General features: G+C 39.4%; 1 protein-coding gene across 1 annotated transcript in view; it reads left to right on the forward strand.

Moving 5' to 3' along the window:
- Nucleotides 1-16,156, forward strand: part of kcnn3 (potassium intermediate/small conductance calcium-activated channel, subfamily N, member 3) — an 80,845-nt gene that overhangs the window by 33,549 nt on the left and 31,140 nt on the right. The window contains exons 4-5 of the mRNA XM_044116784.1: nt 13,000-13,296; nt 15,882-16,003. Of these exons, the coding sequence (XP_043972719.1) occupies nt 13,000-13,296; nt 15,882-16,003 (419 nt within the window). The remainder of the gene's footprint in view (nt 1-12,999; nt 13,297-15,881; nt 16,004-16,156) is intronic.

The following is a 16,156-nucleotide window of genomic DNA, read 5'->3' on the forward strand; positions in this document are numbered from 1 at the left end:
GTGAAAAATCATTTGTTCTTCTACAGATGTCTGTATTTCTGTATTTTTTTTCTTCTTTCGTTTCAGATCATCAAACGGATTTTAATATCAAACAGAGTAAATTCAAAATGCAGCTTTCAAATTATGATATCATTTATTCAGGAATGAAAACAATCCACTGTTACTCTATGTTTTGTTTTTTTTTCTCCCCACCAGGGGGTCTTCTGTGGGCTCTAGTGTCCTTTATATGACAGTAGGCTGACAGGAAGGGGGGAAGACATGCGGCAAGTGTCGCCGAGTCCGGGAATCGAACCCGCGACGGCCGCGTCGAGGACTCAAGGCCTTCAAATGTGGGTCGCGCTATCCCCTACGCCACCACAGCATGCCCCACTGTTACTCTATGAAACCTAGTATCTGGTGGTGCCACCCTTGACAGCAACAGCTGCCATCAAACATTTGTAATAATTGGCAATAACTCTTACTTTGCCGTAGAAGACTTTGAGTTTGACTTTATTGGACATAGTGTAATTAATGAATGAACAAAGTTATATACAAAGAAAGTTAATTTAAATTTAAAAAGTGCATTTAAAACAAAAGCAAACAAAAGTAGAACAGTGTTGCTCTTTGCAGAATTCTTTTTATTTAGCAACATGGGAAATATTTTGAGCATGAATCACGTAAGGTTGCACGACAAAATCTAAAGAAGATTTAGGTTTGGACATGCTGTAGTGTTTTATATCATTGACCTTTTGATTAACCCGCTTGTGCATAAAGTTAGAAGGATGTCTGAAACGTTGCCTTCAGGTACAACAAGCCCTTCAGGTGCTGAAGCAGCATAGCAGCCCCAGACCATCACACAACTAAAATCATATTTTCTTTTTTTCTGTTTATTCATTTTCATTAAAAACAAAACAATTATGTACAATAGAAAAAAATATGCAAATAAATAAAATGCAAGGCAGCAGAAAGAAGAAAAAAAAATCTTATATATCTCCCCCTTTTATCCCAAAAAATATATTTTACTGGAGCTACTTGGTGATCATCACTCAAGCTTTTTTGTTCTTTTTGGTCTTTTCCATTGATGTCATTTTTGCCCAGTTTCTTCTTTGTTGAATCCTGATCACTAACCTATGCTGAGGTAAGAGAGGCCTGCAGTACTTCAGATGCTCTTCTGTGTTTTTCTTACCTGCTGGATTACTCATTGATGTTGTTCTGGAGTAGTTTTGGTAGGCCAGCCAGTCTGGAGGACGTTCATTACTGCTCAGTGTTTTCCTCCATTTGTAGATAATTGTTTCCAGTTTATTTCAGGATGTGATTTGTTGCTTTTCGAGATCTTTTAGTCTACTTCATGTTATCAGACAGGTTAAATTAAGTCTTGTCTCGACAGTTCTGGCAATAATCAGAACTGGGGTGTGGTTTGTAAAACTGAACTCAGCTTCCCAAAAAAACTGACCAATCACAGTTAGTAAATTGTCTAAGAAGATTGGCCATTTTTTTCAAAGAGATCAAATTGGTCGCTTTTCTTCATTTAATAAATGAAGTCATTGTTTGAAAAAGTTTTTTACAATCATCTTTGTCTGATAAGTATTTTTAGAACCAAAATGTTTAATTATTGCTAAAGGTACACCAAAGAACCACTTTCCTGTAGCTCTGTATATTTGAGAAACATAGTTTTTCTACATTCCCAAGAAGTTGAGGTGCTGCATTTCACATGAATCCCTTATCCGCCATCTCAACCTCAGGCTACTCTTGCTTTCTTAACAGGTAGAAACAAACTCAGCAACAACAGAAAAAAAAAAAATTGCTCTGATGGAAAAGGATTCACTGTAGTTCATGCACTTGAAAGAAATCTGCACTTGAAAGGCAAAAATTGAATTGATGTTGAAATTAATCAAATAGAAACTTTTAAAGAGAGTGTGCAAGAAAGGGATGTTTCTCCAGTCCATTAGTGCACTTTAAGCATTACTGACTCGTGTTATTCAGTTACTTTTGGAGAGTTTTAAGAGGCATTCCATTGATCAAGAAGACAGCAGCTTGGCACTCATGGACACTCAGAGGAAGCCAATATGGCATTAGAAAACAAAGTGAGCTGTTGTCTTGCAAGGGAGATGTCTTTTCTCATTGAGGAAGATGCCTATACTTAGAGGGTCACTTAATGATGTCATACTCTGCAGATTCTGCATCACGCATGCTCAGTTTGGTCTGTGAATGAATGAGGATGACAAAATGTAACAGCAGAATAGAACATAATCTTGACTCTGTACATGAAAGAAGCAATTCATCTGCTTATGTCCATGAAACGCTAATTTATCAAATGCCATGTGTGTCTTATTTACCCCGGGACATTTTGGAGATTACAGCATGTCTTTCATATCTGCTCTGAATGAAGGAAATTCCTTGTCTTCAGACACCACTGGTGGAAAACTCTCTTCACTCCCTTCCACTTGCTGTTTTTAGACCTGCTTGAAAACAAGCCTGCATAGCACATTCACACGCCTGACTTGTGATCTTTTCTTCATCTGTCACACTTTCTAACACTTCCTTTTCACTTCACTTCACTTCCCCGCTTCCTGTACTCCTGCTTGCGTAGAATCAGCCACCGGGGTGTTCCCTCACAACTGCAATTACGGTGAGGGAAAAGTGTGTTATCCTCCTTGAATATTCATATGTTTCACCGTGTGGGAATCTGGGTTTGTGTGTCGAGACCTTGTGTGTGTGTTCGGTTCGCCCCACTTATTTTGCCTTCCTCTTTCTGGGCTTTCTATGCTACAGGACTCAGACATTCCCTGGAGTTCTCACTGTGTGGGTAAAGCCGTGTGTGCAAGCTTTTCCTGCTTCGTCACTGTCTCCTTCAGTAAATATTTCCCATAGCATGTGTTAGCCCCTCTACCTCCTGTGGGAAGTGGAGATTTGATATGTATTTTTCTTGCACATGCACACCGTTTTGTAATGTGTTTGGATGCATATGGGCATGTACACATGATATTATATTCAAAATATTCTTTGTTCCTGGCTTTGCAGAGGTAGAACATTCAGTCTGGCTTCATGATTTGAGGCATCTGGAATGAGAAACATGAAGGCCCTCTGAGGAAGCTTTAGAGGTTAACGCAGAGTTGGCTGGCTTGTTGAGAGGGAAAGACTGAGAGGTCGCAGACTCCTCTAGCAGGCAGCAGGAGCAGACGGGGAAATGCCGTGGGTGGAGAGTGGCCTGCCAGACTTCACACCTTCACCTCTGTAGACACCTCAGCTTATTTTTAATGCAGATCATTTTCACACATTTTTTCTCCTTTTTTATTTTGTCTGATTTTTTCCAACTGACGTCTCTTTCTTCCTTACTGTGTCCTCTTTCTGTCTTACTCACTTCCCGTTTTGTTTCCTGTCCCTAGCCTTCTGCCCTGTGATGTCACAGCCTGTTAAAATTAAGTGGACACATCTTCTTTTCCAAATCTCTGTTCTCTTCCCCTGTGGGTTTGTTCTTTATGTCCAAGTTGATTTAACTGTTATCCAACCTCAGCCCACCTTCATCGACTGAAACTCCTTGTAAAACATGCGTATATAAAAATACAACCATTAGAACACTTAGGCGACCAGAAACCAATCAAGTAACTAGAAAAAATGCAAACAACTTAAAAAACATTGTCTTTCAAGTCATTCATTGCGTTTTTATCCAGACGTATTTAGAGGTGCCATATCAATATTTAACTTTTAAAGAATTCAGACCATCTAGCTATTTATCTTCCACACCTGATTAACCTCATACGGTCAGTGCCAATCTCCAGTGGTCATTGGAGGAAGGCGGGGCAGGCGCTCAACAGTCCATCACAGGGCAACACAAAGACACACAGGACAAACGATCATGCACACACACTCGTACCTAAAGACAATTTAGAGGGACCAGTTGAAATTGAACAGGGAGAACAGGCAGGGTTTCAAACTCCAGGACCTTCTTGCTGCCAATTCCACCATTTTGCAGACATAATGTATCTTTGAGCGCTTAAAAAGAAAAACTTTTTTACTTTCCTATACTTTACTTTTGCATAAAGTGAAAAATTAGCTCTCTTAACAATGCAGTCTTTCTAGTAAAATAAAGCAGTCAGCATGCATTCTGTGCTTCTTACTGTTTTCTAAAGCAGCTTTCAATTATTGTAGCTTTAGTCGTTTCTTATAAATTTTTAATAACATTTTAACTCAAAGAAAGAGAGCAGAATGAGCTGTGCCTTATAGGTGTTAAAGTTGTATGTTCACCATTTATTGCCAAATAAACTCAGTCTTTAGTGGTTTTGTTAAGTACATTGGCTTTTTATCTTTCCAAAAGCTTTAAATACCCACGTAATTTGTGAGAGCTGCATGCATGCTGTGGAACTGATTTGTGGATTATTTATTTATTTAACTTGTTATGAAAGATAAGATAAATGTAACATAGTATAACATGATTTAAAAAGCAGTGTTACAGGAAGAAGCCAACTTAATAAACACATTTATGCTGCAAAGCATTGCTCACCATGCTTTAAATGGGTAGCTAAGCTTCCCTCCAGTTTAGTGGTGATTAGCCCACAGCTGGAAGTTCACTGGTTCGGATCTTGAAGGCGCATTTTTCCAGCTACGGCAGAGTACTTTGAAAGTTTAAAAAGCATCTACTTTAGGTAAATTAGTGACACTTTGTTCTCTCAGGACTGAATGTGAGGATTGTTGTCTTTGCCGTTGTGCTGCGCTTGTGACGCCTTGCCACGCCGACTGCTTGGACAGGTTGCAGAAAATTAATGAGAAGGTGAGAGCTGCTTGAAAAGCCTTTGACTGGCAAAGATCCTGCTTTAGTGGTGACTTTGAGATGAGTTGGTATGATTGGATGTTCTATGTATTCACATTAAGGGTTAACAGTCATCATTGCTGTGACAATTTTAAAACATGTTTACATAATATGCATTTAATCTGTTTGGCTCATGAATGTTTTATGTGTAGATTTATGCAGTTTTGTAAGATGTGCCCAGCATTTCCCTCTAGTTCCTGCTCATATGCAAAAAAATCCTATTTTTCATCAGCAGATGATGAAGACTAATAACCATTTGCAACCATTTGGAGACTAATTTTGCTATGCAGTCCTCCGTCATCCCCTGCCTCTGCCCTCTTCATGTAGGGGCAGTGGCACTCACTCACTCCCAGTGACAGATTACTCTCCTAATGGAATTTAATTATTTATCCCTTCCTCATGGCGATTTCGCCAGGAAAGGACCAACCGCGTGACTCTACGGCAGGACAGGACAGGAGGGGAGGACGCAGGGAAAAAGGAAGGGAGAAGCACTTATTTCCTCTAGCGGTGCTGGAAGGAGGCTCACTTCACTTCTGATTCAGAGAAATGTCACATTGTGGAAGACACAAAAACTGAGTGGAGGATGCTGGGAGAAGGAAAAACATATAGAATGCAAATTTATATGCACATGAATTTAATGCATCACCAGTTTGCACAGAAACTTGTTTTTTGTCACATATGAATATATATGTCTAGTATTCTTGTTTCAAAACAACTCAAGCTTTCCCTTTTAACATTGCAGTGGCTTTAAACTTCTAATCATGAATTGCTAGTGTCAGTGTGGAGTTTCAGCACTGCTCAATGTCTAATGAAACAGGGCACCAGTCTTCCTCTTGTACTTGTCATTTACCGCTCTGTTCAAACAGTTCTGACTGTTAATTAAATAGCCTAACTTTGGTATCAGGCATTACTTTAGAAATAGGAATATAAGTACATTTCTAAATCATAAACAAATGTGTTGTTGATCTGAAACTAAATATAGATTAAGTGTTTTTCAAGTCTTTCTTTTCGGTCTTCCGCCTCTGTTTTTATCTAAAAAACAAATCTGGTATTGTTGCTGACATTTTAACCTTGAAATTCTCTTGCCCTTTATTTCTGGATAAAAGAAAAACATTTTATAAATAATACTTTAAGCAGTCAAAAAAAAAAATTATAATGTACTTTTTCACATTTACAACCACAAACGTCAACACACTTTACTGGGATCTTATGGGACAGACCAACACAAAACAATACATAGTGGTAAACTGGACAAAACCTATAAAACATGGTTTTCAATTTTTCACGAAGAAAATCTAAAAAGTGTGGGGGGGTAATAAGCTCAAACTTCTGCCTATTTATTTTAAAAGAAATGATCATGTAAATATGCAACATGGTGCATGAATGGGAATATATTTGAAATAAACAAATGTGGTGGAAATTCATTATCAAAAGGGAGAAGAAACTGTTTCAATAAATTAGAGAAAGATCAATCTTTGTCTTCTAAAGGCTTTATTCAAAGGCAAACATCTTTCGAAGGCTCTGCCACTGAACTAGTCAGAGCACGCAGTGTTTTATACTCTTCACCGCATCCTGCTCTTACAACACACAAGTATAAGATGAAAAACAAAGGATAAACCTATCTCAGTTAAAGAAACACAGCTGAGCTTATAGAGGTACAGTTCTAACCACACCTGCTTGAACGCTTTTTATTCTCGGTGGCTTCACCCACGTTGTGTAACCTTTGGATTCACCCGTTTTTTGCACTTCGTACTAGACACTTGCTTTCACTATGAACTGAAAGGAAATCAAACAAAAATGTCTATAGAAATAATAATTCAGTCATTTGTATCAGTTTTTCTACTACACCAGCAAGTACACGTAATGTCTCCACAAGCCTGGCCTTTATAGAAGAGTAGAACGAACACAGCACACATGAGGAAGAAGGTGTGTCCAGTCAGCTTTAATCAACTTTTTGGCAGAAATTTGCAAAACAAACTACTTGTGGAAAACTGTGTCATTAAAATCTAACCCTGTAGAATGTGGGAGTGCTGTGGTGATGCTTTTTTCTCATCAGAGACAAGGTCAGAGTTCATCGAAAGATGAATGGAGTTTAGTGCAGGTCAGTGGTGGAAGAAAACTTGTGAGAGGCTGCAAAACACACAAGCCTGGGACAACAGCCATACACACCCCAGACTTAAATCCATTTGGGAATCTGTGGCAAGACTTGAAAATTGATGTTCACACCTTTAATTGCAGTAAAATGCAGAGCAGTTCCATGAAGTATTGACTCAAGCAAGGTGAATACACGTGTACCGCACCTTTTAGGTGATAAGAATTCAGCAAGGATAGTAATCAGAGTTCTATTGATGTGGATATCTTAAAATGAAAACAAGAAGTTCAGATGTTTTTTATATTTTTTTATTGTTTTTTTTTTTTTGTCTGTGTCTAATTTTCAATAGTTTCCAAACTCTCATAGTGTCAGCATCGCAATCCAGTCAAAGCCTTATGACAAAGTACGACATCTTACAGTGGAGATCGTGTTGTAATGAACTAACCGTTCTTTAAAAAATAAGGTTAGTTATTTTTTAAAGAACTAACCTTGAAAAGTTGAAGGAAGTATTTTATCTTCAAATGTGACCGTACAAATTCATTCCTTCCTTGCCAAAGTATGAGCTGTCACGCACACAGACACACGCAAACCTTTGCGAATCTCCACCATGAGTATTAGACAACCTGTCAGTTGTGTCCCGTCTTCATTCACAAACGCGCACCTCAGCGTTTGTTCTTACTTCTCCGCTTTCCGCACCTTTCCTTGCGCTTCTCTCTCTTTTTGACTCTCTCTTTCTCACTGGGGATCCTAATTAAGCTTGGCTGCTCTTTGATGTTGTCGCCTTGGCAACAGTCACCATGACGAGGTTGGGTCTGCACACAGACGCACACACACATTATATCACTCTGTCTCTCACACTCGCTCGGGCACACAGAGTATACCACACACAAACAGAAACATGCAAATACACGCTCTCTGCCATCATTAAGGAATACAGCCAGCATTTGACCCTGGGCTCAAATGACGGCTTACACAATGACTCCTGCTTCAGGCTCGGCTACATGTGTGTGCACACAGGGAACACTGAACAGAACACCCAGGCTTTGCAAGATGATGAACTCTGCAAGTGTTCGTATTCACAGATGGTTTGAAGAAGTTTCAGCCTCATCATGACACCGATCAGTCAGCTTGGACAAAAGAGGCGTCATGTATGCTTGCTGCTTTGCTTGACCTGTTGTTGGACTTGCTTTGTTTTCCTAAATAAATGTTTGCTGGCCCTCAAAGCCCTTGAGATGAATCATGAGGTAAATTGCAATTGTTTGAGCTCAGGCAGTTTCTCCGGGCTGGACGGCAGCTGGTAAACTCGTCTGATTTACAGTCGGGGAGTTTATTGTTTCTCTCACGGTGCCCCAGCTTTCTGTTTTCCTTCTCTGACTTGCTCTTTACCCCTTCCATCCACAACAATAATCTTTGAAGCATTGTGGTTTATGATTATAACATTTTGACTGATTTAAAATGTTGAACGATTATGTCAATATATTTTGTACAGGTCAGATAAAAGACAAACAAATCTACAGAAAGACCCCATGTTCGCATTCAAACGCTTCAATCCCTTTGCTTCAAACTTCTTGCTACAAGGCAACCATTTGCTCCGCTGTGGAGCGTGGCTGACGCCATTAATGTGTTGTGTTATTGGTCATGCTTCGACTGACTGTGATTCTTAAAACATAAACTCCTTTTCGTCATCAGCGTTCTAGCTGGCACATGAAGGTTTTGGGTCACAAGTATGGAGCTGCTTATACTCTCTTCCCCCTTCACAAACCCTGCAATTCCATTTGAGGGATAGTTATCCTCCAGCATGATGCTGCCACCGCCATGCTTTACTGTTTATATGTTTTGTTTTTATTTTTTTCTCAGCATGCCTTTTGGGAATATCCTTCTACCGACTAATTTTTTTTTACGTAGTTGCACGCCCAACCGTCAGACGTTAGTTTCAAGTTTATCCCTAAAGAAAAGCTTTGTTTGAAATGCTCCACTTTGGACACTGTTTTCTCATTCCCCACCATTAAATTACGAAAGGTTGTGATATGCCTACCCCCTGGCATGGAGTGTTTGGAAAAGATGAAATAGGACTCAGTCCAACTACTTTGGATTTTTGTGATTCATTTGCCTCTAAGTGCAGAAGCAAACCAAAATGTCTCTCTTTCCCTGATATCCCCTTGTACCTATCTTTATCTCTCTATTTCCTCTACTCTTCACTCATCTACTTCCACTGCACTCTGCTCATCAGCCCCACTCCCGACCGCCCTCTCTCCTCTCCCCGGCTCCTGTCAGCTCCTCCTGGAGGGAGGGCCCCCTCACTGAAAACCTGCTCTTACCACCTCCTTATAACAGCAGCTTTGGTGACAATATCAAGAGTAACCACAGCAATTACGAACACGAAATATCCACAAACATGGAGGGAAAACCGCAATTAAAGGAACGCTTGTAGTGAAGCCGGAAATTTGATTTCACTCTGGAGGACGACAATGAACAAGAAATACTCTCTAAAGCTATTCCTGCAGGGAAAGTCTAAATGAAAGTTGTGGTAAATGTAATGAGTAAGCATGTGATGTAAGTGTGTGTTGAACATATGACTGTGTTTATAAGACACATATATTACCCTTTAATTTACAGGGAAGGTAGAAGCATATGTGTACAAAATCTGGGTCATCCACAGAAGTAAAGCTTGATATTCACCCACACTGAAAAAAAAAATAAAACTAATATCTGTTTTCCAAGAAAAGTAGCAGGGTAAAGCTTTCCTCCTGGCTGCGATCCACCATGTTCCCTTGACACAAATTTATTTGTCAAGTAAAAGAGCCAGGAGATTTACTTGGCTAAAGGAAAGATTATAACTGAGTACTTGGCAATTAGCTTATTCTACATTGGATTTAAGTAAATGTACTCCTATGATTTTGAAATGCCTAATTTGTTGTGTTTAAAGTGATTTGTTCTTCTGCTGATGAGGTTTTATTGTCTTACAAATAACTCCGCAAAGTTTGCTAACCATTTAAAACACCAATAATTATAGACTTGTCATCTGCCTATGATACAATTCATCCCCATTCTGCTTTAAAACAAGCACTTTTTTTTATTTCAGATGTCCCATGAATGAAATGTTGTTATACAAAACTCTCCTCTCCTACCTCCACTTCTACTATCCGTCACTGAACAAAAATATATTGATGCATGACATATGAACAGTGGGACAATTTGATGGTACAGTCATCTTCTGGGATTAAAAAAAAAACTCAGTTTTGCAATTAATAAAAAAATACAGATGAATAAAATTACATCTGTAATCGAAAGTTTTATTCAATTTTTCCCTCAAGCGTTCATTGAAACAAACAATACATGAAAAGAAAAAAACAATGAACAAGAGTAACTCTTTGAAAATAAGCTTTTTAAAAATCTCTGTGTTGTTGCTCTGCTCTGCAGTTTTAACAATAACAATAGCACATTTTATTTGCCTGGGCTCTTAATAGACCCCAGACACTTTGCAAGAATAAAGCAATTACACAGACATAGTTATAGACAGGTGCTACTGTCATTTAACATCACATTTATAATGTACAGTACAGACCAAACGTTTGGACACACACTTGTGTCCAAACGTTTGGTCTGTACAGTACATATGGAGCAAAATGTTGTTGAAAAGCTCCAATAAAATGAAAACATAAATAAAACTGGTAAAATAAAAAGTTCTGTGGGTCTCAGTTTGACAAGAATCTGGGTCTCTAAAAGATGAGGGGAAGTATGTCCCGAGTGTCGAGGTGTAATGTGTTACTTGGACTAACTCACACTTTGACTTGTAAGGAAGTCTCTTTTGTTTTTTAGAAATCCTATAACTTGGGATGTCTATCACATAATTACCAGATGCTAATGTCAATAAAAGCTCTGACATTAAAATCCATGTGACCCAGAGCACGCTAACAACTTGCAGGCAGATGAACACAGACTACAACCAGATGGAGTGTCAGCTGGATGGACCAATCACACTTAAGCAAGAAATATTTGATGAGCTTCTAGGAGCCCTGAAGGAAAACAGGCTTCATCTTGAACAGCCGTTTTCCTCTTGGTCCTCGTGGATGAACGGTATCCTGTTAAAATAGTTCAACACTGTTTTTGGACAGCAGGGTACCAAATCTGCCTCTTGAGAGGGAAATGGGGAGGTACATATCCTCCTATATTCCTCTTTCCACATTGCATCCATGCTTTAAAATGTTTGTGTAGAGCTGAAAGTCAGTAGCAGCCTTATTATTTCCATTAACAAATCGCTCAGGCACATATTTTCTGAGTTTGTTTTGTCTTTAAAACAAGTGTTCTATGTGTTTATCTTCTTTATTATTTAACATGTATAGAAGTAAGGAAGACCAAAATTCAGGAGTCCTCTTTGTATGATGACATAGCTTGTTATTTGGGACATTCATGATGTTGCTATGGAGCAGTTTCACTGTTTATGAAGGTTGTTGGTCCTTGATGCTGCCATCCAGAGTTCAGGTCCAGACATCGGGACCTTTGCTGCATTTCTTCCTCCCTTTGTCTTTCTGCTCCTTTCCAGTCCAGTGGCTGTGATTAAGGGTCACTGTTCCCACAAAGGTCTTGTTTCTTGGTTTGAGAGAAACTTTCTTGTCTTCTATGTAAGTAAGACAAGAAGACTGCTGCACCACAGTTATAAGTACTTATAAAGACCAACAACTCACCAATTTTAAACAGGTCAAAGGGGCTGTAAGCAATTGACTTCTTTTTTCTTATTGCATGAAGGTTTCATATACAGAAACTCAAGAAAATAATGATCTCTTCTGAGAAACTTGAGAAACTTTGGTTTTAGTAAGCACACATGCTTTTTTTATTGGGAGTTGTCTCATTTATATAACATCTTTGTACGTTAACCTCTTAGTTAAGCATCAGAAGAAATTGAGTGAGAGGATCGATCAGGCCAGCAAGATCAATGGCTCTAACCAGCTCCTTCTGCAGAAATTAAATGATCCATTCATCCACAGGAAGGATACTCAGGTCTAAAATAATTCTTCACTTCCTTTTCACTCGTTTCTGGTGTTCTGGCAGAAGAATTAATGTTCCAGTAACATTGAAAAAATTTATTAAGAAATCTCTTTAGTGTGTTTGAATTCCTATATGTATATTTTGGATAAAGACCTGCTGTGTATAAACACGTTTGGGTGATCAAACATCCTCTTTTCCTCGAACATGTTCACTTTTCTCCTTCTGTCCTGGACATCTTGTGAGTATTCATTGATTGATGAAAATGCCCAGGTTCTCATCATTTTTCAGGTTACACTTGTGAATTTATAACAGCCTTTTGTCATCCCCAAGCTGCCTACTGGGAGGTTATTTCTTCTGATGTTTACAAAGTGCAACTGTAGTTTTACAGACAAACTGGAAAATGAGTGTCTTTCATACCATCCTGGTTGCAGCAAATGGGTAGCAAATATGTGCAAATTTAATTTACCATCTTTTCTTCAATTACTTGTACATTCAGCAAGCAGTCCTCAGTTCTCCACTCACAGTTTTCGACATTTTGTAAGTCTTTAAACATCATACAATACAGTTCATTGATGTGTTGGCCATATATGGAGCATACAGAAAAGATTTGGAACTTTTTTTCATTTTGACAAAAGGTGATAGAGTTCCTCTGACTCCAGGTGTTTTTCCTAAAGTGAATGTTTGACCTCCTTGACCCCCTTTTACTCTTTATTTTCACTCATAGCCTGCAGAGTTACATGGAATCATAAAACAATGCCCTTTCTGTGTAAAACAAAGAAATAGCAGTAATTCAGTAATTACAATCCTATTTTGCATTGGAGCCAGTACTCCACGACTCAGCATCTCTGGTTTAATTTTAGAAAGACGAGCCTTGCAGGTTATATGAAAACGAGCCAGAGGACTGCAAGGAGGCTGAACTGCTGATTAAATGGATTTTTGTTTTACATCACAGAAAAGACATTTACTCTGATTTGCTGCTGGTATCTATAATCATCAAATCAGTCTGCTGTAGTGATGAGGGGACTCTGCCAAAAGAGGTTCATCATGAAGTTTTTTTTGTCCCGTAGAGCTATTAAAAGACGTCTCATTCTTTTTACTGACTTGACTCTCGCCGTGTCCTGACTGTCCCCCACAGCTGTTCGTCATAGACAACGGGGCGGACGACTGGCGCATCGCCATGACCATGGAGAGGGTTCTGCTAATAGCCCTGGAGCTGCTGGTGTCTGCCGTGCATCCTGTGCCTGGGGACTTTAAGTTCCAGTGGCGGGCGCGGCTGGCCTTCTCGTATGCGCCTTCACAGGCTGAGGCAGACCTGGACATGGTGCTGAGCGTGCCCATGTTCCTGCGCCTCTACCTCATCGCCAGAGTCATGCTTCTGCACAGCAAGCTCTTCACTGACGCCTCCTCTAGGAGTATAGGTGCCCTAAATAAGGTCAGAAAACTTTATTGCTTGCAGGTGCTTGGTGCATGGATTCAAGAGAGTGATATTCTTCAAGATTTAACTGGACTAAAGTGGTGAAAATCCTAAGCTACAGATGTCAAGAGCTTCCATTTCTTAATATAAGAGTTCCTTCCTTCGTTCTCTGCTCCAGATCAGATCTTCTTTTCATCAGCTTGTTGAGATCCCTTCCTCTTCTTGTTTGTTGCTGTGCTTAGAGACTTTGATGTAAGCTGTGGCGAATCTTTCATATACTGTATGAGATGAGAGCGCCTAGTGGGAACAACATATTGCATGTGACTCAACATGGTCGTAAAAAACAGGAGAAGAATGAAGTTAGAAAATAAGGATGGAAGAAAAACTTAGCAGGTCATACAACAGACCCATGGTTCTCAAACTGCTGGGCTGCCTTTAGTGGTACCTTAATAACAGTTTGATGGTTTTATCAAGCTAAACCTGATTTGTATGTTAAAATTAATAAATAACTCAGTCAGTAGGAAGTAGGAACTCGGTAGGAAAAGTGGAGTGGAGAAAATTTCAAGAACTTCCAGTCGGGGATAAATTCAGTGACAATAAATGATGTTCCCAGTATTTCCAAGCTAAAAAAAATGGATCTGGGAGTGACATAATACTGTACCCAATGATGCTCCTGTTCCAAGCTTGAGAACCAGCAGGATTTAAAAGTTACTATACTTACCAAGTTACCAAGCTTAAGCTACAGCTGACCATTATCTAAAGGGTAATGCAGGTGCTGTGATCCCCCTAAGAAGATCACAGCACATAGTACTTGTGTTCAAAGTAAGTATCTTTAGTACCCTATTTAAATAACACCAGACCTCGTCATGATCTGTTTTTGTCCCTTCATGTTCACTCCTCTACTTTCAGTTCTCTCTTATGAAATGGCAAGCTGGACAAAATGTGCATTCATACTCTTCGTCACTAACGTTGAGTCACGTGCTCTAGCAGTTGGGTAAACACGCACTACCTGCCACAGTCAGAGAGCACGCAGGAAGACATGTTGCTAAAACCTGCAATGCAGGGAAGGATATATGCACAAAATTTCTTTTTGATGGCTGCGTTCATTCTCCTGCAGGAGTAACTCCTCTCCTGGTACATAAAATGAAGGTACAAGTGCGCAAAATAGGCAAAGTGTTTCATGTCCTTCACCTGACACGCAGCAAAAATCCAACCATCACTGAGTAAATGGGTTTGACCTGGCTTGACTATCACAGGGGAAACACTCCCTCCAGCTGTGTGAGGCTCAGCTTGGTAAGTAAATACATACATGGTAGTTTTGAGAGAGAGAGAGACAGAAGATAAAGGTGGCGCAAGACAGGGACAAATAAAATATGAGATAAAGAGAGAGACAGAAAGATGGAGAGATGCAGATAAAAATGACAGAAATTAAGATTGATTAAACCAATAAGTTGTTCCACAGAGGGATTGCTGTTATTATAAGACAGCAATGACCAAGGCCAAATCCCTCGGGGAAACACTGAGCCTACCATTTGCAAAACAACCTAACAACAATGTATTTCTCTCCATTTTGTACATTTCAGCACTCTAGGATAATGTGTATTAAGGGACTGGATGAAAAATTTTATGAGATACAATTTGTGAGCTGTGCTTTTTCTGTGGCAAGTTGGCTAAGTTTTAGATGCAATGGATGCAATGTTGGGATGAATGGAAATCCTCCGACCTTAAAAAGTCCAGTTTTTATTTATAAAGTTCTGTATTTTCTGAACTATTCACTCCATGTTCCATCCATCCATCTCTCCCACCTTTTTATTTGTCTTTTTTCCTTCCTATCTTTTTTCCTTTCTTCATTCTTTCTCCTATTTTGTTATAATTTAATAAATTCAGTTGTACTACTGTTTGAAAATGTTGGTGTGCTGTTGTTGGGAAATTTGATATTTACCGAGGTGGAACTGGTTACCGTATAAAAAATGGAGGGAATGAGGCATGTTTATTTTGCCATTTAACAATAAACAGGATGGTAATATCAGGATGTTAAGATGTGACACATTGTTGTAATCTGTGAATTAGGTGTAAAAGGAGGCCAGCATTGGAGAGGAACCGGACTTCAGTCGAGTAATTTAAATGTTTGCTGCCGTAAATATGATGACATTCCTCTGGCCGTTTCTCTCACAGTGACAAGGAGAGGAGGTGAAGCTGCCACTGACGTGCTGCTCTAAAATGACAACTCATTTATCGTTCGCTTTATCCTTCCAGGGCCCAACCATCAAATGATCCATCTGCCAGAACCTCCCTGTCTGCCTCTTATTGACAAATGAGTCACGTTTAACAGCTACTCAGAAACGGGCCAATTACTCAGAGACACAGTAAAGTTTGACCCAAAGCAGAGGTCAGGACCTGCTCTCTACTCCTGTTAGTGTCAGTATCTCAGAATCCCGCTTCTGTCAACAGCTACTGTAAAGGCTAATTAGGAAAATTTTCAGTCTGAATGGTTTCCAATTGGGGATTTCGAGGTTGTTTTAGAAGAAGATTGTTTTAGATTCACTCAGCAATATACTGTCCTTTATCAGCTCCATGGTACTCAGTGGGTGTTCTTATTTCAGGTCCATTTTAACACAAGGTTTGTAATGAAAACCCTCATGACCATCTGCCCTGGGACGGTGCTGCTGGTCTTCAGCATCTCTCTGTGGATCATCGCTGCCTGGACTGTACGAGTATGTGAGAGGTCAGTACAGGACTTAATGCATCTAAGTGTATTTCTGGTTTTAGTAATTATGTGACAGTGAGTTTGGATAATATTAGGAAATTTAAATATACATGCTCCTTGCAAGCATTTTAACCAGACATTTTGACCCAAATCCAAAAAGGTTTGGACACC

This window comes from Gambusia affinis, linkage group LG05 (assembly GCF_019740435.1).
Source record: "Gambusia affinis linkage group LG05, SWU_Gaff_1.0, whole genome shotgun sequence".
Lineage (NCBI taxonomy): Eukaryota > Metazoa > Chordata > Actinopteri > Cyprinodontiformes > Poeciliidae > Gambusia > Gambusia affinis.